Source organism: Tachysurus fulvidraco, chromosome 10, assembly GCF_022655615.1.
Source record: "Tachysurus fulvidraco isolate hzauxx_2018 chromosome 10, HZAU_PFXX_2.0, whole genome shotgun sequence".
Classification (NCBI taxonomy): Eukaryota; Metazoa; Chordata; class Actinopteri; order Siluriformes; family Bagridae; genus Tachysurus; species Tachysurus fulvidraco.
In genome coordinates, this window is record NC_062527.1 from 24,088,679 (window position 1) to 24,112,077 (window position 23,399).

At 38.9% G+C, this 23,399-nt stretch overlaps 1 protein-coding gene across 10 annotated transcripts; it reads right to left on the bottom strand.

The window, feature by feature from the left end:
- Positions 1–1,477: 1,477 nt before the first annotated feature.
- On the bottom strand, positions 1,478–23,399 carry LOC125138454 (major histocompatibility complex class I-related gene protein-like). Of its 10 annotated transcripts, none has more exons than XR_007144105.1 (9): positions 23,253–23,399; positions 17,723–17,995; positions 17,329–17,616; positions 16,963–17,247; positions 16,697–16,819; positions 16,536–16,616; positions 16,165–16,290; positions 11,328–11,973; positions 9,007–9,437 (listed from the first exon to the last, which is right to left on the bottom strand). XR_007144105.1 is itself a non-coding variant. In XM_047819465.1 (8 exons), exons 1-8 carry the CDS (start codon positions 23,326–23,328, stop codon positions 1,479–1,481), a joined length of 1,203 nt encoding a protein of 400 aa, XP_047675421.1. In that variant the 5' UTR covers positions 23,329–23,348; the 3' UTR covers position 1,478. The 10 variants fall into 10 exon arrangements, 7 of the variants coding, with proteins under 7 accessions (XP_047675421.1, XP_047675423.1, XP_047675419.1 ...); XR_007144106.1 differs by having other exon boundaries at positions 9,007–9,460; XR_007144104.1 differs by having other exon boundaries at positions 11,102–11,973.

Consider the following 23,399-nt stretch of genomic DNA (forward strand, 5'->3'; position numbering starts at 1 on the left):
GTATGTGGCCCCCAGACCAAAATGAGTTTGACACCCCTGCCATAAGGCATAAACGGCATTAATGGGAACATTAAAGGACGTTCTTTAAAAAAGTAACTAAAAAGTTATTTTTAACAATAATGCATTACTTTTTGGTGTAAGTAGTAAACAAAGTAATTGAGTTATTGAGTACTATTTCTTAGTAATTAGCACAACACTGAATGTAAATATGTAAAATGTTCCTGTGAATTTCATGATTCTATAAATCATAGTAGATCTTTTTCCCCAATGAATGTGATGTAGTGAAAAACAAATAGAAACATTTGTCTTCCATTACTGAAGTTATTCTGATTAACTCCAAATAATGATCAGCTGGTTCTTATGGGCTTGGTGGTTAGCACGTTTCCTCACACCTCCAGACTCGTGTGTGCAGAATGCTTTAGCTGCTGATCATCTGTGGTCCATTGTTGGGCAGTAACTCGTTACTGTAACGCATTTACTTTTGACAGTAACTAATACTCTAAGGCATTACTGTTTAAATAAAGTAACTCCATTAGCGTTACCATACGGTGCGTTTGTCCGTTACTTTTTTAAATTAATTCATTTAGGCTGAAGTGTAGCCTACAGACTAAACCGTTTACAGCAGCGACGCATTGTAGGATTGGTGGATGCCAACCTGCAAACACGAAGACGCTGCACTGTAGGCGTGTTTCCATTTATTCAAGTATGTGCGGCAGTAACGGCGAGTCGAGGCGAGAGCAAGACGAGTTTCTCAAAGTGGAAATATGCTCATTATTTCTTTAAAAAAGTAACTAAAAAGTTATTTTTAGTTTTAGTACTTTTTTAGTGTAAGTAATCAACAAAGTAATTAAGTTACTTTTTGAATCAAGTAACTAGTAACTGTAACCAGTTACTTTTTCTTAGTAACTAGCACAACACTGCTGTAGTTAGATGTCTTCCTACTAAACATGCAGGTTCTATTTTTAAAAGCATGAAATTTGAAATTCGTACCGAATTCTGTTACCACATTAAATTTAGAATGAAAAAAAAATGTAAAAGACAACATGAGGGTTAAAACTTTTTCGTGGTCATTTGGTCTGAGATCCTTGTCTTCATGCTGCTGTAAAGAAAAAGAGAAACATTACTGACACAAACATAACCAGATTTAAAGAAGTCTGAAAATTAATTAAATTAAATGAATTAAAATGCAATTACATTAAATCACATAATAAACAGGAAACAGGGCTGAAGGATTGATCAATTGTTATTACTCATTAATAATAATAGAATTTAAAATAAGTGCAATTACTGACATGGTGCATTATGGTTGCTCAGGAACATGACAAGCTAAGATTAAGTTATTTTAACTTCAAATGACAAACCCGCTAAATAAAACCCCCTCCTGTCATGTTACTAATAAACTACAAAGAGTAAACTCTTCTGTCCTGAAGACTTCACCATGAACACATTCAGCTTTAAAATATTAATGAATTACAACCTTAGTTGATGCCATTCTTGTGTCCATTCACACATTCTTTCGCATGTCCATTCGCATGTCCATTCGATTCCAGATCATCTGTAAATACACACAGGTGTACACACACACACATGTAAGTAATAAAATACACCATACTTCCTCTGTTGAGTTTTAAAATGTAGAACACAATTTTCTCTTCTTGTGCATCTTATTAGATAAGACTTGATTAGAATAGATTTAACTTTATTTATCATCGTGCAGAATACAGGAACTGGACCAGTGGGACAGCTCGTATACTTACCAGCTGCTTGTTTTTATCCAAACAGAATCATTACACAATGTCCACATACCTGCAGGAGCTGGAATATATGCCACATTTCCATTCACAGCTTGTTGTTCATTCGTTGCTATTTTCAAGAAAGCTGGACAGACTAAAGTACATGAGGAAGAGAAGAGATTAAATTTATTGATGTCAGGTGAGATATTCCAGAGTTAGAGCAGCAATACTCATCAATATATTTCTTGGAATAAAGAATATAGATGACACAAGCAACCCCAACCAGCACCAACAGAACTCCAATCACTGCTCCAATGATACCACTCGAAGCTACGGAGCAGTCAAAGCAATCTTGTCCTTGCAACAATAAGAATAAGAGCAATGTAAGAGATCACACCTTTTACATTTTCACATTCATTTGTCTTTCTTTACACCACTGTGTTTTTATTGATACGGGCTGTAAGTAGAATAACTCGGCTCAGTAACGATGCTCCACTTACCTTCACCTACAATTATAGGATCCTTCAGAGTGATGTGGTTCACATAACAAGTGTACAGTGGTTTTTCATCCTCCAGGATCTCCACACTCTTCCTCAGCTGGTATGTGCCATCACCATTGGGTCTGACTCCTGAAGATACTACCAGATGTTCAGGCAGGGAAGTTGTGGACTTTCTCACCTGCATCTCCACATCTGGAGGGTAGAAACCCGTGGCCAGGCAGGTCAAGGTCAGCTTTTTGCTGTTAGTCACTGATCTCTTTGTAAGTAGATGCACCTCTGGGGGAGCTGGAAGAAGATATAAAGTTCATTTTCCTTTTTAATTTATCAAGATGAATGTGACTCAAGTAAAAAATGGATACTCACAAAATTTACTCAGTTCTTCTTGTCCATAGTCCATGAACTTGGTGAGCCATTCCACACACTCTTTCTCCAGGTAACTCTTGGTGTATGTGTTAAGGATGGACACTTCATCCCATTTCCTTTTGGTCGGCAAAGCAGCCTGAACTGGAGCGATCCACCTCGAGTTTTCATCATCAAAGGAGAGGAACTCAGCACCATCGTAGCTGTACTCATCAATTCCTCTCACAAATTTACTATTTCCGTTTTCACCTTCAATCACACAGCCATGTCTCCACTGAAGAACATGAAGGTCTGAAATGGAGACAGTGCAGTAAAGATAAGAACTGTGTGACATTAAGAATCAAAGAAATGACATCTGACATTTAATGAGTAATGATGAATAAAACTGAACTAACCAGACTTATTGTGTCTCATTCGCTCCATCAGGATGTCCACGTTGACCTTAAACCACTGCTCTTTGCTCTTACGGGACTGAGTTCCTTTATCCCAGTAATCCTTTTCCATCTTCTCCTTCATCCAGTCCTGTTTAGGAACCTTAACCTGAGTCTCACTGCTGTAGTAGTCGAGTTCTCGATCATCGAGCATGCCCAGTGCTGTGAACTCATAGATTCCAGGCAGCTTGAGAGGTTTAGACAGAGCCGTGTAGGTGTAAAACAGTGAGTGTTCACCTGGAGGAGAGGGAATAGAAAGTTATCTTTCCAACTTTCTCTTTTGTTTGAGACCAAATCCTTTCCTACTTCTATTATCTTTATGTTGTTCACATGCAGCTGAAATACAATACAAGTAGGTTTAGATGTTCTTTATTACATCAGTGTAGCCAATGAGCAGAAAGGGGCATGACTTGTCAATATGCGGCGGAGACAGCGTTCAGTGCGGATGTCTGACATTAGCCGAAAGCGATTTAAAACATTCACATTGTGGATACCTGCCGTTACCTCTGCCTCAGGTTCTAGGTGTTGAACGTCGTCTTCCGCGTGAAATGGAGCTAAACCTTTCACAGTACAACACACAGTACTACAAAAACACATTTGTATTACCATAGTATTACTCATTGTGTTCATTTATTTATAAAATATCCCCTCGGCCAGCTGCCCCAGCAGGTTTTGCCATAATAGTTGCCTGGGTTACCTATGTATGTGTGGGGCGGAGCTATCAAAACAGGGGTGACACCCATATGGGTTAGGGGTGTGTTTGTTTTGGTGATTTCAAATGTCAACACTGGCTTTCAAACATTGTGCACCCCACCTTTAACGTGCACTGGATATCATCTGGATTCTGACTGTCTTTGGTCATGTTTCTGATGTCCATCTAGTGCACTTTTTAATGAATGGTCATACACAATGTCATCATTGTTATTACTGAATAACTGCTATGACAACAATTTGTTCATTTCTACACAGGATTACAGAGTCACCAAATCAAGTGGTGATTATATTATATTTTATTATATTATATTATATAGGCAATGTTTTTACGGACTTGTACAAACTATCATTTAGAAACACTTCAGTAATGCAGTCTTTCTTTTTCTTCCTAATAGAAAGTAACATAAACCATTCGACTGCACTTACATCTCACAGTATGGATTCTCCACTCCTTCATTGTCGCATTTCTCAACTGTGGCAGCAGAAGAGATTTTACAACTCATCCAGTTTTCCAATCCTACCACCTGCCCATTGGATCCACTCTCTTCCACTATGCTCCAGACCATATTGCAAGACCTTCTGCTCTTCATTACCACCATGATCAATAGATCCATAGCATCTGGTCAGATACCAACTACTTACAAGAAAGCAAGGGTTATTCCCATCCTAAAGAAACCTGCTCTGGATCCATCAGACATCAGTAACTACAGACCGCTATCACGTCTCTCATTTCTTTCAAAAATTCTTGAACACATTGTTTATAATCAACTGTCTGTCTATCTCTCACAGAACAACCTACAAGACCCCAACCAGTCTGGCTTTAAAGCAGCTCATTCCACAGAGACAGCCCTTTTGGATGTCTCTGAGAAACTACATGCTGCTAGATCAGCCAAACTGTCATCCGTCCTCATCCTCCTTAACCTTTCTGCAGTGTTTGATACGGTCAACCACAAGACTCTCTTATCCACCCTCAGGAGTCTTGGGATTTGCGGATCAGCTTGGGAATGGTTCGCTTCCTACCTGGAAGGACGCTCATATCAGGTAACATGGAGGGGAGTGACATCTGCTCCAAATAGACTCTTCACTGGTGTCCCACAGGGTCAGTACTTCATCCTCTTCTTTTCTCCCTGTATACTCACTCTCTTGGTGAAGTTATTTCATCACATGGGTTCTCTTACCACTGCTACTGTATGCTGATGATACACAACTTATCTTCTCTTTCCCACCCTCAGATACCACAGCTTCTGATCGGATCTCAGCATGTCTGGCAGAAATATCATGGACGACTGCTTATCAGTTAAAGCTCAATCCTAGCAAAACTGAACTGCTGTTCATCCCATGTGATTCATAAACAGGTAAAGATCTTGCTGTATCCCTGCACAACGATCTGATCTCCCCTTCAGCCACAACTCGCAACCTTGGGGTAACCATAGAGAATCAACTGTCCTTTTCCTCTCATGTTGCTAATGGGACTCGCTCATGTTGCTTTCTTTTCTACAACATTGGAAGGATTCGGCCATTTTTGTCCACACAGGCTGCTCAGGTACTTGTTCAGTCTCTTGTCATTTCTAGACTGGATTACTGCAATGCACTGCTGGCAGGTCTACCTATGAACGCAATCCGTCCTGTGAAAATGATCCAAAATGCAGCTGCACGGCTTGTTTTCAACCTGCCAAAGTTCTCGCATACCACCCCGCTGCTGTGATCCCTCCACTGGCTTCCGGTAGCTGCAAGCATCAGATATAAAACACTGATGCTGGCCTACAAAGCCAAAAATGGACCAGCTCCCTCTTACCTCAAAGCCCTCATTGCTCCTCACACTGCACCCCGCTACCTCAGATCTACCAGCACTGCTCGACTGTTTCCACCATCTCTCAGGGTAAGAAGCAAGTTTACTACAAGAATCTTCTCTGTTCTGACACCAAGGTGGTGGAATGAACTTCCCCTAGAGGTCCGGACAGCTGAGTCCCCCCTGATCTCAGTGCAGCTTCCTCCATTACTACAAATATAATCTGTGCTGAATGTGAGATGAACCCTTTCAGTGTAAGTTTGACTTACATGCAACACCAAAAATGCCACTGAAATATTCAGGCTGAAATTAAACAAAAACAGAAAAAAGACGACCCAAAAAGAAGTAATAAAAAGAAATAATGTTACTTGTTATTCTCTGTAACTGAGAATCTGACTGAACCGACAAACTCAACCGTTCTCTAGCAGTTCTGTTTGAGACTCAGGGTTCAGTAGACTTGTTGGCTCGAGGCTGGTTTATTCTGATCTAATGTGATTCCTAAACTGGAAATGTTTTCTTTACTTTGGACAAATGATTAAGTACCATAATTCTATCAACTGATAACTTCACTCAAAGTCTCATACTATTTTATTACTAATAACATTTTCACTCTGGAACAAAGTGAATCTGTTCACATTTTTTATTACATTTAATCATTTTTGTTTTGATTTGTGTTTATTTGATGTCTTTGTTTCTAACGCAGGGTGAAGATGATTTGTTTAAATTCATTTACATGCATCACTTAAGGGAAAATGTGTACAAAAAAGTGGGCAGTAAACTGTTGTGAGCCAGCGGCATGTACGGGATATTATCAGACACTGGCATGTATGAGATGGAGTTACAAGAGTCTACATAACGATTACTGGTTCTCAGCAATTAAATGATAAATATAAAGGTACACCACGACCAATTATTGACTTATACATCAGTAGACAGACGGACATAGATAATACAAAGAGAAGGAGAAATAGGGAAATAAAAGAGAAACATAAGGTGAATAAACAAAGGAACATTTATGTAAAAATACAAAAGGTTGAAGAGTTGGTTGAAGAGTTGAAATGTTTGAATGAGTGTTTAGAAGAAGACACCGAGGGATCAGATGCTGTACCTAGACAGCTGGAAGAAGATTCCAAAAGAAAATATTATAATGCATTATGTGTTATGTTTTATTTTCAGACATTCAAGAGAATTCTGAATTGCTTTTCTTTTACTTATAATAATGTATTCTCCTGTAATAGAATTTATTAGATTAATATTGCTTATTTTTAATGTAAACTTAGATGAAAAGCTGTTTCTTGTAGTGAAAGCTTATGAAGCCTACTGGGAGTATCTGCACACAAAGTGTTTTAATGAATGCTGTTGAAGTGAAGCCTAATGTGTATTCGCTGGGAGTAATCTGCATGTGCAGTGTTTTATAGCTTGCTGTCGAATTCAATGGCGAGAGAAAGCTTCGGTCATATATAATCACAGCCTGACAAGTTGCAGTAAGTTAACTGCAACCATAAATAAAAGTGTTAACCGTGAGAATAGAGAAAGAAAAAGACATTAGTAGCACACAAGTCGCTGGCGAGATATGTTTGGGAGAACTAGAAATGATCGTCAGATAAGATGGTGGCCGACTAAAAGGCACAAAGCCGACCAAACCTGACAGCCAAATCCAACTGGCAACAGAAATGACACAGAATGTATAAACACCCGTCTTGAATCACATTGTGTGTGCATTCTATTGTAGACAGCCTCAGTGCATGTTATACTTTAGGTTCATCATAGAACAAACACAAGTTTACACTTGGAGAGTGTTTCTTAGTTTGTTATAATCTTTGCATCTTAATAACTTTTACTTACAGTATTTTCCGCACTATAAGGCGCACCTAAAAGCCTTACATTTTCTCATAAATCAGCCATGCGCCTAATAATCCGGTGTGCCTTATGTGCGCACTGAGTTCCAAAAATCTGTGTGACTTTGGTAAGCGCTCTGCTTGATTGACTGCCGGACCATTTCCCGCTGACACAGGGACGTAATTCATAATACATTGATGGATTTGTGGGAGAAGACTGATTAAAAAATGTGTGTGTGTTAAATAGTAGAATAAAGTTCAAATAAACTCACTGTTTTGCTTCTGTTACCTTTTTTGTAGACCTTATGTTTTAGCATGCGCCTTATAATACGGTGCGCCTCATGTATGGGTTAAGTACAGAAATAGACCCCGTAATTGAGACTGCGCCTTATGGTGCGGAAAATACTGTATTCCAGTACTCTTTAGTTTTTTGAAGGAGTTTTTATTTGTAATTTTTTCTTTTTATTTTACATATATTACACAGACCTATTTGTATTACACTACTTTTAATAAACACAAGGCCTCCCATTGTGAGGATCCTGAAAAAGACAAAAAAGTCTGCCTCCTTCATTTAAAAATTCAAATAGATTATGTAGAACTTAAAGAGGATCCTTTGTTAGAAGACCGAGGGACATTGAAGGACACCTGTGTTCAAGGTAAGACCAACTTTGATAGTTGATCTTGTGTTTTCAACACTAACCTGTGCAAACTAGGACACATCTCTTAGTGGGATTGTGGAAGGGTTTCCTGCGCAATCCGAAAACGTGACATTAAGGTACGAGTACGTTAGTATAATTACTTAAAAACGGAAATCTTTGGCACAGCTGACACAGGTTACACTCTCGCTACTGTGAACACACTGCGGTTTCATGAACATGTAGAACTCTTACAAACATGCACCCATAACCACAATAGCACTTGCAAATTCACTCACCAACCACTTTATTAGGAACAATTAAACTGTCATAACTAAGAAAGACCAAATCAATAAATGTTATTTTTATTTAGTATTGAATGGATTGTTTGCATTAATAATTTGTTTGTGCGACAACTCTGGTAATAAGAATAGTGAAATTTCACTGGTATAACTGATTTATTTTAAATATCACCACAGTACTGTATATATACACTACAGCCACACACACATCTGTGTACATTAAGTTCACTACTATAGCAGAAACATGCAGTAGTAGTACTACAACTTTTTATAACTGTACCTCCAACAAACTTTTACTTGTGGGATGATATAAAATACATCCTCACAATACATACATTTTAAAAGAAATGTCTCTAATTAAATAATGAAAACCACTAGGGTGGGTTTATAGTAATATGTTTTCATTTGAAAAACATGCTTTTGTGGGAGAAACAGAAACAAAAACAACATTGCAAACAATTTGCACAGAAATAGCAGAACATTGTACAACCTAATGAGTGCCAAATTCCCTGGATTTGTGAAAATTCTTCGCAGTTAATTTTTATAAAATACCTTCTATGACCGTCTTTGCAGCTTTACTCCGATTAATGTGTTACATCCCGCACGTATCTCGCATTTCTAGGGAATTTAGGACCGAACACATTATAAAGAGGAAAGAGCATAACCCGGACCCTGCCACAGCACCACACCAACAACATTCCGTATCAAATTTAAAGGTTTATTTAAGCATCTGGATATAACAGGGAACAAAATCTCAGAAGGGGGCAAAACCAAAATAACAAACAAATGTTCACTGCCAGGGGAGTGAAAATCTTGATAATCTAGAACACAAAAGTAAAATAAATAACAGATACCTGAACTCACTCCCTAACTAACACAAAACAGGAGAAAACAAGGATTCACAAAATAAAATGGGCACCCACCTCCCTACCGTTCCCGAAATTACACGAGATAACAAAATGAACAATCAGCACCAAAGTCACTGATCACTATAACATTGGATAGCAAGCACAACATGGAATTCAATACAGCACGCCGGGCAGGACACGGATCATGCTCTTGGAGAAAAAGGTCTCGCCGTCTGAGCCTTCTGCTCTGCTTTTAAACTCCTTTCCCTCCGGTTGGTAAACAGGTGCTAGGAGGAAGCAATTAGGTGACCTGAGAGCAGACAATGGGAGGAGCCACAGGAGACAACACAACAACCACAGGACAAGACAAAATATACGTCTTTGGACGTAACAAATGTTATAGATCACTAACAGGCGGACTGCGGTCTTGGTCCGGACCCAGAAGCTGTCCAATACGGACCCGGACTTAAAGCCAAAACAAAAAGTTATGATTTAAAACTTGACGGGGCGCTTCTATTTTAACCAGTACAACCATCTTAACCGGCGCAGTTGAAACGCACAGACCAATTGCATGCGAGTTACGCCATCGCACATGATACCACTCAGCCAATCAAGTCTGTGCATTCCTGAAGTAAACAGTGCGACTTAACAGTGCAAGACAGATGAGAGAGAATTAGGGTAAAGTTACACATGGAGGAAAGATCGCGATACATGTAGAAAACAAAGGGAGAAAAACAGACGAGTGAGACGGAGAAAGGGAGAGAAACAGACGAGTGAGACGGAGAAAGGGAGAGAAACAGTCGAGTCAAATCTGAAGACAGGGTCCCTGATCCCTTTCAGGTCTGAGGAAAGTAGCCCTATACATCCTGACCATGTTTGGCTCTACATACAACTGTGAGGCAGCTTTCTCTACAATGAACATAATCCAAACTAAATACTGTTCCAGGGTCACTAATGAGCAGCTCCACATGTGTATGAGAATTCAAGCCCAGGTTTAAGCCTAACCCTTTCCAGGTTTAACACTAACCCAAGCCCAGGTTTAAGCCTAACCCTTTCCAGGTTTAACCCCAACCCAAGCCCAGGTTTAAGCCTAACCCTTTCCAGGTTTAACCCCAACCCAAGCCCAGGTTTAAGCCTAACCCTTCCCAGGTTTAACCCTAACCCTAACCCAAGCCCAGGTTTAACCCTAACCCTAGCCCAGGTTTAACCCTAACCCTAGCCCAGGTTTAACCCTAACCCAGGTTTAACCCTAACCCAAGCCCAGGTTTAACCCTAACCCAGGTTTAACCCTAACCCAAGCCCAGGTTTAACCCTAACCCAAGCCCAGGTTTAACCCTAACCAAGCTAGAGCTCAGTTCTCTCACTGAGATATAAAAGGGAAAGTTAAGCACTTTATTTAAACATACACAATTTTCACATTTTATTTATTTTCTCTTACTATGAAATGTAGCCCTACTTTTATTTATTTAATGAGAGAACTTTATACATATCTACAATCATACATATGTTCAGTTCTATGTTACGAGACAATAAATATTGTCAAAACGTTTTTGAATTGAACTTGATGGAAGTATTGAATCATGTATTGATTGCTTGCAGATGTTGATACAACTACTAGGCGACTTAAATATATAATCACACTAACTAGTTGGACATTATGATCTTCCGGAGCTTTGCTTCAAGAAATTTTCTCTTACGCTTAGTTGAATACCTCTGTTATAGATAAACGCGTCCAGCTCTGACTGCGCGTGCACGCTGCGCGTCCTTGTGCTTCTCCGTTCGGATAAAACAGACAACTGATGACGCACTTTTAAAAGACTACAACGCACGTACGTAAAAGCAACGTAAAAAAATTCGCTCTTGGATCAAACTGATAAATAATTTTCTTTCCAACCGACGACATGTCCTGCATTTTAATTTTTGAAAGTAAAAATTATCCTTATAGTTTTACCTTATAATGGCTGAGATCACACACAGGAGGCTGGAGACGCCATAAAAAAGGGCTAAAATCGCCCCTACTCCAAATACTGTAAAACTCTAACATATAACAATTATTGACCAAATTCTACAGACCCCAGACACAATATAATATAAAATAAAGTCTAAAAGCAGAAGGTTATTTTCAGTAAACAAACATAACGGAAAACATAACCGTCGTTCAGTTCCCGGAAACTCACCTCCCAAAGCAGGCGCGAGGACACAAAATGTCACACACACACACACTGCAGCCATCATCTTCCTCATCCTTTATCATATAAACGTCAGATAGATTAATATGAATATTAACCCACGTATAACACGCGTGTTGTGGCCTGATCTTCACGCACAGGAGCTACAGTATGAGCGTCCACTATACAAGCTGTGAACTGCGCATGTGCATTCATTCTCCAATGAATGTGATATAGTGAAAAACAAATAGAAACATTTTAGGGAAATAAATATGCAAAATCTTTTATAATGAGTCTTGTGAGTGCTCTAAATGAACCAATCACACAAACTAATGGACAAATGTCATTATAATATGTCTTCCATTACTGAAGTTATTCTGATTAACTCCAAATAATGATCAGCTGGTTCTTATGGGCTTGGTGGTTAGCACGTTTGCTCACACCTCCAGACTCGTGTGTGCAGAATGCTTTAGCTGCTGATCATCTGTAGTTAGATGTCTTCCTACTAAACATGCAGGTTTTGTCAAATGTTTTTGCATGAAATTTGAAATTCGTACCCAATTCTGTTATCACATTGAATTTAAAATGTAAAAGACAACATGAGGGTTAAAACTTTTTCGTGGTCATTTGGTCTGAGATCCTTGTCTTCATGCTGCTGTAAAGAAAAAGAGAAACATTACTGACAATTACATTACATAAATGCAATTACATTAAATCACATAATAAACAGGAAACAGGGCTGAAGTGTTGATCAATTATTATTACTTATGAATAATAATACAAATAAATGAATATAAAATATGTGCAATTACTGATATGGTGCAGTATGGTTGCTCAGGAACATGACAAGCTGAGATTTTTTATTTTATTTTTTGTTATTTGACAAACAAAGTCAAATAACAATGCAGAATCCCATTTTAGTTTTACATGAAAAGGGGGTAAAGTAAAAGAATTACAACAATAACAATAATGGAAAGAAAGTAAAAAGAAAAAAAGAAAACAAAACACCCCACCCCCCACCCTCGGTCCTGGCCCTTTTTAATGATCAAATACAAGTGATTTTAAAGAAAAGAAAAACCTAATCTGGCAAAACCTGAAGGCCTATGAAATATGAAATAAACGGTTGCCATTTGTGAAAACATTTGGAGGTATTACCTCTTATCGTATATTTAATATTTAATAATTAATAATTTTAATTTAATTGTATTTAAACATGCCTTTTTAACTCACTACAACGCTAAATCAATGAGAACCCTGAGCTTGTTTCTTTACAACGAGACTGTTCCATCTGGGGTAATAGGAGACAATGACACCCGAAGTGTGTTGCTTATGTCCTTATGTTGCTTATGTTATGCATATGTTGCTTATGCTTATGTTTATTCCATTGTTTTGTTTCGGTTGCCATCACTGCAGAAATCCCCGCTTCACACAGATAGCATGTCGGACATGGCGATAGGGATGTAAGTGCTGTGGTGACAATCTCAGGGTATTCCGCCATGACTTTAATCCAGAACACCGGCAGAGTTTCTAACTTTCTAACGACGTCTGTTTCGTGCTCATTTTTGCTAATTTGTAGGTTAAATTTGAGCAAACACAATATACACGTACACCAAGCACTGTTAAACATGACAAAGTACCGGTGAACAGAGAGAAGAACGATACACACCTTCTCTCTCCACCAAAGCTACAACACCACTGCCGCTCGCAGCCGCTCAGCTCCAGACGTCACCTAAACCCGGCCCGATATCATGATATTTTGCGCATGCGCGGTATTGGTGCGGCTTTAGGTCACGTCTCTCAGCTCCCGGTTAACCTCTCGTTCCATGGAAAGTCGCGCAAACCCGAGAGAAATACACCACAGTAAATAAAATGGAAATAATTTAATGTTCCTTGGGCGGCCCGGTACCATTTGGGCCACTGGGGGGTTGGGGACCACTGACTTAGAGAATCTGTCACATTTGTCCTCGACATCACGGTAAATTTGAGACAATCTATATTTAGAAAAATGCACCGTGTAAATGACCTTAAACTGGATAAGTGTGAGACGAGCACATGAGACATTACCAAAGCCATTCACAACACTATCCCACCACCTGTCCCCAAGCTGAAGTCCCAGTTCGCCCTCCCAAGCAGCCTTTGTTATGGAGGTAGTTTGGTCACAGAAATCCAGAATACGTACTGTATATAAATCTCAGAGACAGCACCTTTTCCTTGTGATTTATACATAAGCTATCCTTCCAAGTGTTGGAGAGGTGGACATTGGAAATTTGCACAAAATGCGAAAATATCTAAAGAGGTGGCTGGCAGGTAGCCCATACAATGTCGACAAAACTGTTAAAAAATCCCTCTGAGTATAAGTCAAGAAACCATGTATACCTTTGCTATACCACACTGAGAAAAAAGAATCCAGATGCAAAACAGATGATTGCTACATAACAGACCAAAAGGAGAAGCAGTATGAAATAATCTGCCCCCTAAGGAAAGCCTTCAGTGACTCCCAAAGTAAAGATGATGATGTAAGTTCATTCTGATTAAAAAGGAGAAACTCATCAATAGAATTAGACTGAAATTCACAAAATTTATTATCTGCCAACAATAGAGAACTAGATTTGTAAAGTTCGTCGTGACAAACTTTGATGTTGGCTTTGATTTTTCCCCTCATTGTGCTGAGTGTTTTGATATGTCACATGTCCATGTTGTGCAAATTTTTGATTTTGCTTGTTTTGGGGGCGGGGCTACACGTGACGTCACGTGACGTGACCAGAATACCCGTGGGGCAGTTCCCCTCATTGTGCTGAGTGTTTTGATATGTCACATGTCCATGTTGTGCAAATTTTTGATTTCGCTTGTTTTGGGGGCGGGGCTACACGTGACGTCACATGGTGTCGAGTGACGTCACCAGAATGACCGGTGGGGTGCCAATACTTTTGGCAAAAAGTGGCTACTGAGGGTTTGGACATTTCATGTCAATACTGCTGTCATTATGGGATTCTACTTATTATACTGCATAGAACAGTACATGCAATTCTTAATGTTGGATGTATTGTGTGTGTGAGAGCTTAGAGGACTTTTCGGAATTCCCCATTCAAGTCTATGAGATGTTCGATTGTCGACTACAGGAAAACCGAAAATTCCGTCGGAAGTCCGGAATAAAAACTTCGTCAGCATTTTTTAAAATAAATTTTTGTCTAATAATAATAATAATAATAATAATAATAATAATAATAATAATAATAATAATAATAATAATAATAATAAGCTTATAACAGAAATTAATTATCAATAATTAATGTGTGGTGGAGTAGATCTCTGTGTAGACAGCTGAATATCCAGAAATAGTGTTGCGTGATTTGATATTAAAATACTTGAATAATCATCATACAACAGCAAAAGACGAGTTGAAGCTGTTATGAAGAAATAATCTATTCTTGAGTATGATTGGTGAATCTGAGAGAAAAAGGAGATTTTTTTTTATTCCCATTCTGGGTCATAAAGTTAGAAAAAGGATTTTGACATAGCTGATTGAGATATTGGTAGTGAACTAGATCTATCGAGCACTAGGTCAAGTACACAAGTCAAATCAGCTCCAAAAATCAACAAATGAGATTTTAAATGAGGTGCTATTCAGTAATCTGTTGGAGAATTCAACATCATCAATATTTAGGTGCGTAGACATTTACCAGCAGCAACCTGATATTACCATATTACTTAACTAAAACACTACCCGATGTGCATCGTTTTTATATACTTCTTGGCCTCTTCTGCAGAAACAAAGTATTTTTCCACACCCGTATATGTGATCCGCACACGAGCCAGAAAGAAGAGACCATAACAAACATTAAAGGTGGCTCCATCCCGGGCCACCTTGGCCGTGTGGTCGGAGAAACGGACATCTTTATTTCTCCCACAGCATCCTGTCGACTATCTCTTGCACGCCGTAGGACATTCTCACAGTTGCTATAATAATGAAACATGGCAATGACCGTTCACTTCCGCGTTTGGGCTTCGGATGAGAGGTTCTATGTGCTCGGTCTAACAGTGGTGTTTCATCCAGTTTAAAAGCTTCTTTAAGCAGTGTAGAGACAACAGTAGTGTTAATCGTCAGGAATCCAGACTATTCTAATGTTATTCCATCATGACCGAGATTCGAGATCCTCACACTTATTATGCAACGAAACAAACTCTGCAGTTAAATGTGCGAGTTTGTTTTCATTTCTCCCACTGTACCTCTAAGTGCAGCCAACTCTGCATCTAAAGCAGCCTTATCATTCACCAGCTATGTTTTTACTGACTGTAGGTCATCTCTAATTGTGGTCAAATCATCAACCAGCGCTGCTCGAAGTTCGGTTTTAAAAATCTCAGCAATGTATTGCTTTAACGAGCTTAGCAATTCTCGCTTCAGGGACTCCGCATCAAATAGCTGGGCGACTTCCCTGGGAGAAGAGGTGGCGCTGGGGGGTGAAGAAGGAGTCCCAGGGTCTGGGGTTGCTACCTGTGTAGCAGGCTTCTATTGTTGGGTTGTGGTGGCACGGGTATTAGATGTTTTACCAGCCATGATAATATGTCCAAGTGGTGAAAAAAGGCTTTAACAAAATATCCTAAGGGTAAATATATCGAAAAGATAATCTAAATTTCTACCATAAACTCTGCAGGAGTCTCAAATCACACATCTTACATCATTGGCTGCTCAACAGCACCCCCTTTTGTATTTTTAACTTCAGGTGACAAACCCGCTAAATAAAACCCCCTCCTGTCATGTTACTAATAAACTACAAAGAGTAAACTCTTCTGTCCTGAAGACTTCACCTTGAGCACATTCAGCTTTAAAATATTAATGCATTACAACCTTAGTTGATGCCATTCTTGTGTCCATTCGCACATTCTTTCTCATGTCCATTCGCACATTCTTTCTCATGTCCATTCGCACATTCTTTCTCATGTCCATTCGCATGTCCACTCGCTTCCAGATCAGCTGTAAATACACACAGGTGTACACACATGTAAGTAATAAAATACACCATACTTCCTCTGTTGAGTTTTAAAATGTAGAACACAATTTTCTCTTCTCGTGCTTCTTATTAGATAAGACTTGATTAGAATAGATTTAACTTTATTTATCATCGTGCAGAATACAGGAACAGGACCAGTGGGACAGCTCGTATACTTACCAGCTGCTTGTTTATATCCAAACAGAATCATTACACAATGTCCACATACCTGCAGGAGCTGGAATATATGCCACATTTCCATCCACAGCTTGTTGTTCATTTGTTGTTATGTTCAAGAAAGCTGGACAGACTAAAGTACATGAGGAAGAGAAGAGCTTAAATGTATTGATGTCAGGTGAGATATTCCAGTGTTAGAGCAGCAATACTCATCAATATATTTCTTGGAATAAAGAATATAGATGACACAAGCAACCCCAACCAGCACCAACAGAACTCCAATCACTGCTCCAATGCTAACACTCGAAGCTACGGAGCAGTCAAAGCAATCTTGTCCATGCAACAATAAGAATAAGAGCAATGTAAGAGATCCCACCTTTTACATTTTCACATTCATTTGTCTTTCTTTACACCACTGTGTTTTTATTGATACGGGCTGTAAGTAGAATAACTCGGCTCAGTAACGATGCTCCACTTACCTTCACCTACAATTATAGGATTCTTCAGAGTGATGTGGGTCACATAACAAGTGTACAGTGGTTTTTCATCCTCCAGGATCTCCACACTCTTCCTCAGCTGGTATGTGCCATCACCATTGGGTCTGACTCCTGAAGATACTACCAGATGTTCAGGCAGGGAAGTTGTGGACTTTCTCACCCGCATCTCCACATCTGGAGGGTAGAATCCCGTGGCCAGGCAGGTCAAGGTCAGCTTTTTGCTGTTAGTCACTGATCTCTTTGTAAGTAGATGCACCTCTGGGGGAGCTGGAAGAAGATATAAAGTTCATTTTCCTTCTTAATTTATCAAGATGAATGTGACTCAAGAAAAAACTCCTGGATACTCACAAAATTTTCTCAGTTCTTGTTGTCCATAGTCCATGAACTTGGTGAGCCATTCCACACACTCTTTCTCCAGGTAGCTCTTGGTGTATGTGTTAAGGATGGAGACTTCATCCCATTTCCTTTTGGTCGGCTCAGCAGCCTGAACTGGAGCGATCCACCTCGAGTTTTTATCATCAAAGGAGAGGAACTCAGTGCCGTCGTAGCTGTACTCATCAATTCCTCTCACATATTTACTATTTCCGTTTTCACCTTCAACCACACAGCCATGTCTCCACTGAAGAACATGAAGGTCTGAAATGGAGACAGTGCAGTAAAGATAAGAACTGTGTGACATTAAGTATCACAAAGAAAGGACATCTGACATTTAATGAGTAATGATAAATAAAACTGAACTAACCAGACTTATTGTGTCTCATTCGCTCCATCAGGATGTCCACGTTGACCTTAAACCACTGCTCTTTGCTCTTACGGGACTGAGTTCCTTTATCCCAGTAATCCTTTTCCATCTTCTCCTTCATCCAGTCCTGTTTAGGAACCTTAACCTGAGTCTCACTGCTGTAGTAGTCGAGTTCTCGGTCATCGAGCATGCCCAGTGCGGTGAACTCATAGATTCCAGTCAGATTGAGAGGTTTAGACAGAGCCGTGTAGGTGTAAAACAGTGAGTGTTCACCTGGAGGAGAGGGAATAGAAAGTTATCTTACCAACTTTCACTTTTGTTTGAGACCAAATCATGTCCTACTTCTATTATCTTTATGTTGTTCACATGCAGCTGAAATACAATGCAAGTAGGTTTAGATGTTCTACATTAGATGTTCTACATCTACATTAAAGGTGGAGTGCACGATGTTTCAAAAATGTTTCACAAAAAGAGTCGGGCCGACTAACAAAACAAACGTGTATCCAATGAGCATAAATGGGCGTGTCTTGTCAATATGCAGTGAAGACAGTGTTTAGTGCGGATGTGTGACATTAGCCGAAAGCGATTTAAAACATTCACATTGTGGATACCTGCCGTTACTTTTGCCTCGGGTTCTAGGTGTTGAACGTCGTCTTCCGCGTGAAATGGAGCTAAACCTTTCACAGTACAACACACAGTACTACAAAAACACATTTGTATTACCATAGTATTACTCATTGTGTTCATTTATTTATAAAATATCCCCTCGGCCAGCTGCCCCAGCAGGTTTTGCCATAATAGTTGCCTAGGTTACGTATGTATGTGTGGGGCGGAGCTATCAAAACAGGGATGACACCCATATGGGTTTGGGGTGTGTTTGTTTTGGTTATTTCACTGGATATCATCTGGTTTCTGATTGTCTTTGGTCATGTTTCTGATGTCCATCTAGTGCACTTTTTAATGAATGTTCATACACAATGTCATCATTGTTATTACTGAAGAACTGAAAGCTATGACAACAATTTGTTCATTTCTACACAGGATTACAGAGTCACCGTTTTGACACACTAGTACAAACTATCATTAATAGAACATAACATGAACCATTCGACTGCAGTTACATCTCACACTATGGACTCCTCCTTTGCTGTTGTATTTCTAAACTGTAGCAGCAGAAGAGATTTTACAACTCATCCAGTCTTGCAATCCTACCACCTGCCCATTGGATCCCTCCTTTCCACTATGCTCCAGACCATCTTGCAAGACCTTCTGCTCTTCATTTCCACTATCATCAATAGATCCATAACATCTGATCAGGTACACCCTTTTCAAGAGAGCAAGGGTTATTCTCATCCTAAAGAAACCTGCTCTGGATCCATCAGACATCAGTAACTACAGACCGGTATCACTTCTCACGTTACTTTCAAAAATTCTTGAACACATTGTTTATAATCATCTGTTTGTCTATCTCTCACAGAACAACCTCCAAGACCCCAACCAGTCTGGCTTTAAAGCAGCTCATTCCACAGTGACAGCCATTTTGGATGTCTCTGAGAAATTACATGCTGCTAGATCAGACAAACTGTCATCCGTCCTCATCCTCCTTAACCTTTCCGCAGCGTTTGATACGGTCAACCACAAGACTCTCTTGTCCACCCTCAAGAGTCTTGGGATTTGCGAATCAGCTTGGGAATGGTTCGCTTACTACCTGAAAGGATGCTCATATCAGGTAACATGGAGGGGAATGAAATCTGCTACACACAGATTCTCCACTGGTGTCCCACAGGGCTCAGTACTTGGTCCTCTTCTTTTCTCCCTGTATACTCAATCTCTTGGTGAAGTTATTTCCTCACATGGGTTCTCTTACCGCTGCTATGCTGATGATACACAACTTATCTTCTCTTTCCCACCGTCAGATACCACAGCTTCTGACTGGATCTCAACATGTCTGGCGAAATTTCATCATGGATGACTGATTATCAGTTAAAGCTCAATCCTAGCAAAACTGAACTGCTGTTCATCCCAGGTGATTCATCCCCAGGTCATGATCTTGCTATGTCCTTGCACAATGATCTGATGTCTCCATCAGCCACAGCTCTCAACCTTGGGGTAACCATGGACAATCAACTGTCCTTTTCCCCTTATATAGCTAATGTAACTCGCTCATGTCAGTTCCTTCTCTACAACATTAGAAGGATTCGGCCATTTTTGTCCACACAGACTGCTCAGGTACTTGTTCAGTCTCTTGTCATTTCAAGACTGGATTACTGCAACACACTGCTGGCAGGTCTAAATACGAACGCAATCCGTCCTCTGCAAATGATCCAAAATGCAGCTGCATGGCTCCTTTTCAACCTGCCAAAGTTCTCCATACCACCCCGCTGCTGCGATCCCTCCACTGGCTAGGTGCACGCATCAGATATAAATCACTGATGTAACCAATAGCATGTGAACCATAAGGTATAAATTCCTAATTTTGATAATTAAACTGAGAAAGACTATGCCACCCCCACTTTAACAACTTAGTGGGAGAAAATAAGACAACCCAATCAAGCAATTCAAATGAATGAATTAGAATTAGAGTACAAAGGAGTTTACAATTTATTCAACAGTGATGGTAAAATACAAGCTCCACATATACAAAGACTGTCAACAGCTCCTCTTACTGGTTCAGATTTAAACACCCACTGGGCATAAAGAAATGAGTTCTAGCATTAATAAAAATAAACACACAATAACAATCACATCAAAATTAAACCTGTATGAAAGATATTTCAATCACACCTCAAATCCAAAGAATAAACAAATAAGCAGACACCCAATACACAAGAACTCAATTCCTACACAAACCCACAGCACAAACCCAAGTAGAGGGAGATCACACTTATTAAAACAGGAGCGTATTATTCCCCATTATAATTTATCATGTACTGTATAATGATGTAAAGAAATACAAAAATATGGAAAAGAAAATAAATGAAAAATACAACAGGAAAGAAACAGTGGTTGCCCAGTGAACAGCCAAAAGTACTCCTATAAATAAAAACACCTTTAATACATTTCAATTAAAACAGAGCATCAAATATACACAGTATAAGATGTGGACATTTCACAAATCCAAATGACAAACCTCCTTTTAAAACAGTCAGATTAACCTGGCTGCCTCATTCGAAGAGAAGCTTTCCCCTTTGTCCAATATGAATAAAACTACAATAAACAGTTACATTTTAACATGACCATCTCTCCATATTACACAATAAAAACCCCACACTTCAATGAGAATAAAAGCAGCATTATTACCTGGCTAATGATATCAGGTGCTATTGAGCAATTGGTTGTTGTTACACAGTTTAAGAATGCCCAGCAGTCACTAAAGTCACTAAATCCACCAAATTGAAATGGCAGAATATCCACAGCGACCTTTAGGGAACACGCATACCAGAGGAAACGAAATGAAACGAGAGTTTTTAACAAGATCGTGTAACGGACTAGTCACAGCAGTCCTTCCAACGCACACATGTACCAGAGGGAACGAGATCAAACAATAGTTTCCCAGAGTCGCAAGACTTTTTTTTGCATTTAAAAATGTCTGCCAAATGCTGTAAATGTAAATTCCATATGAATGTATGGCAGAGCGACTGATCTACAGCACTGTTAAAAAGTTTTTGCCTCTTCCTGATCTCCTCTATTTCTTTATTATTATTTTTTAAGAAAACACTGAAACAACACAAGCATTGTACACTGGTGTTTAACCTGTCGGATATTAACAGACACAGCCCTGCCTCTCTCCCTGATCTCAGTGCAGCTTCCTCCATTACTACAAATATAATCTGTGCTGAATGTGAGATGAACCCTTTCAGTGTAAGTTTGACTTACATTCAACACCAAAAATGCCACTGAAATATTCAGGCTGAAAATAAACAAAAACAGAAAAAAGACGACCCAAAAAGAAGTAATAAAAAGAAATAATGTTACTTGTTATTCTCTGTAACTGAGAATCTGACTGAACTGACAAACTCAACCGTTCTCTAGCAGTTCTGTTTGAGACTCAGGGTTCAGTAGACTTGTTGGCTCGAGGCTGGTTTATTCTGATCTAATGTGATTCCTACACTGGAAATGTTTTCTTTACTTTGGACAAATGATTAAGCATCATTATTCTATCAGCTGATAACTTCACTCAAAGTCCCATACTATTTTATTACTAATAACATTTTCACTCTGGAACAAAGTGAATCACTCCGTCCAGGGTGTATCCTGCCTTGATGCCCTATGACGCCTGAGATAGGCACATAAGGCTTCCCGTGACCCGAGGTAGTCGGATAAGCGGTAGAAAATGAGTGAGTGAGAGAGAGTGAACAAAGTGAATCTGTTCACATTTTTTATTACATTTAATCATTTTTGTTTTGATTTTTTTGATTTCTTTGTTTCTAACGCAGGGTGAAGATGATTTGTTTAAATTCATTTACATGCAACACTTATTATGGGAAAATGTGTACAAAAAATGTGCAGTAAACCGTAAATCTTTTGCACAGCCGACACAGGACACAGGAAACACCTCCGCTACTGTGAACACACTGTGGTTTCATGAGCATGTAGAACTCTTACAAACATGAACCCAAAACCACAATCACACTCAAAAATTCACTCACCATCCACTTTATTAGTAAAAACTAAACTGTGTAAACTCAATTCAGTCATAATGAAACCATATGATACCAGTCACAGAGATCAGACTTTGATGTTTGTTGTGAACATCTGCTGAAATGCTGGACCTGTATGATGACAGATGTTCCTCATAAAGTGACCACTGAGAGTATTGTAGTGAGGCTTTAAGTTTATACAACAGTTTTAGTAGCAGCATTTAATATATGCAATAAATAAAGAGAAACAAATAGAAATAAAAAAATGCAATTATCAACAGAGTCAATTTGACTTGACTTATAATATATATATATATATATATATATATATATATATATATATATATATATATATATATATATATATATATATTTTATATATATATATATTTAAACCAAAAAATAGATGTTCAATATGTTTAATTTTATGATGTTAATTAATTATATATAATGTGATTAATATTCAGTATCTAATGTAATATCCAATATTCTGCACTAGTTCTAGCTCCCTGTCTGAGATCTTTTCCATATTAATTGCTTTGTACAAAAAAATCTGATTTTCTTGTTCAGACTTCAGTCGGATGGATTTGATCTAAAAGAATCATCAGCTTTTACATGAACACGTGGTAAAGCAAAGCACATGGAGCTCAAATGTGTCTGTTATTACAGCAAAACGTGTCGAATACTCAAATACTCCAAATACTGTAAAACTGTAAAACTCTAACATATAAATATTACTATTGTGTTAAATGTTAAAGTTTGATTAGACTTATAACTGCAAACATTCTGCCATGTATTTAGAATAATATTTTACATCTCTGTGTCTTTTTGTTCTGTTATAATGATTTTATAAAGTACTTACGGATTACTTTCTGTTTCCGGACACTCACCTCCCAAAGCAGGCGCGAAGACACAAAGTGTCACACACAAACACACTGCAGCCATCATCTTCCTCATCTTCATCATCCTTTATCGTATAAACTCCAGATAGATTAATATGAATATTGACCCACGTATAACACACGTGTTCATGGGCG

What these genes read in the sequence shown, in the direction of transcription:
- LOC125138454 (XM_047819461.1), bottom strand. Translation starts at nt 23,328, where the DNA reads ATGATGAAGATGAGGAAGATGATGGCTGCAGTGTGTTTGTGTGTGACA. An exon ending in AATGAGACACAATAAGTCTG is followed by an intron (nt 17,617 to 17,722) that starts GTTAGTTCAGTT and finishes TCTCCATTTCAG; the next exon opens with ACCTTCATGTTCTTCAGTGG. An exon ending in TCCTATAATTGTAGGTGAAG is followed by an intron (nt 16,814 to 16,962) that starts GTAAGTGGAGCA and finishes TGCATGGACAAG; the next exon opens with ATTGCTTTGACTGCTCCGTA.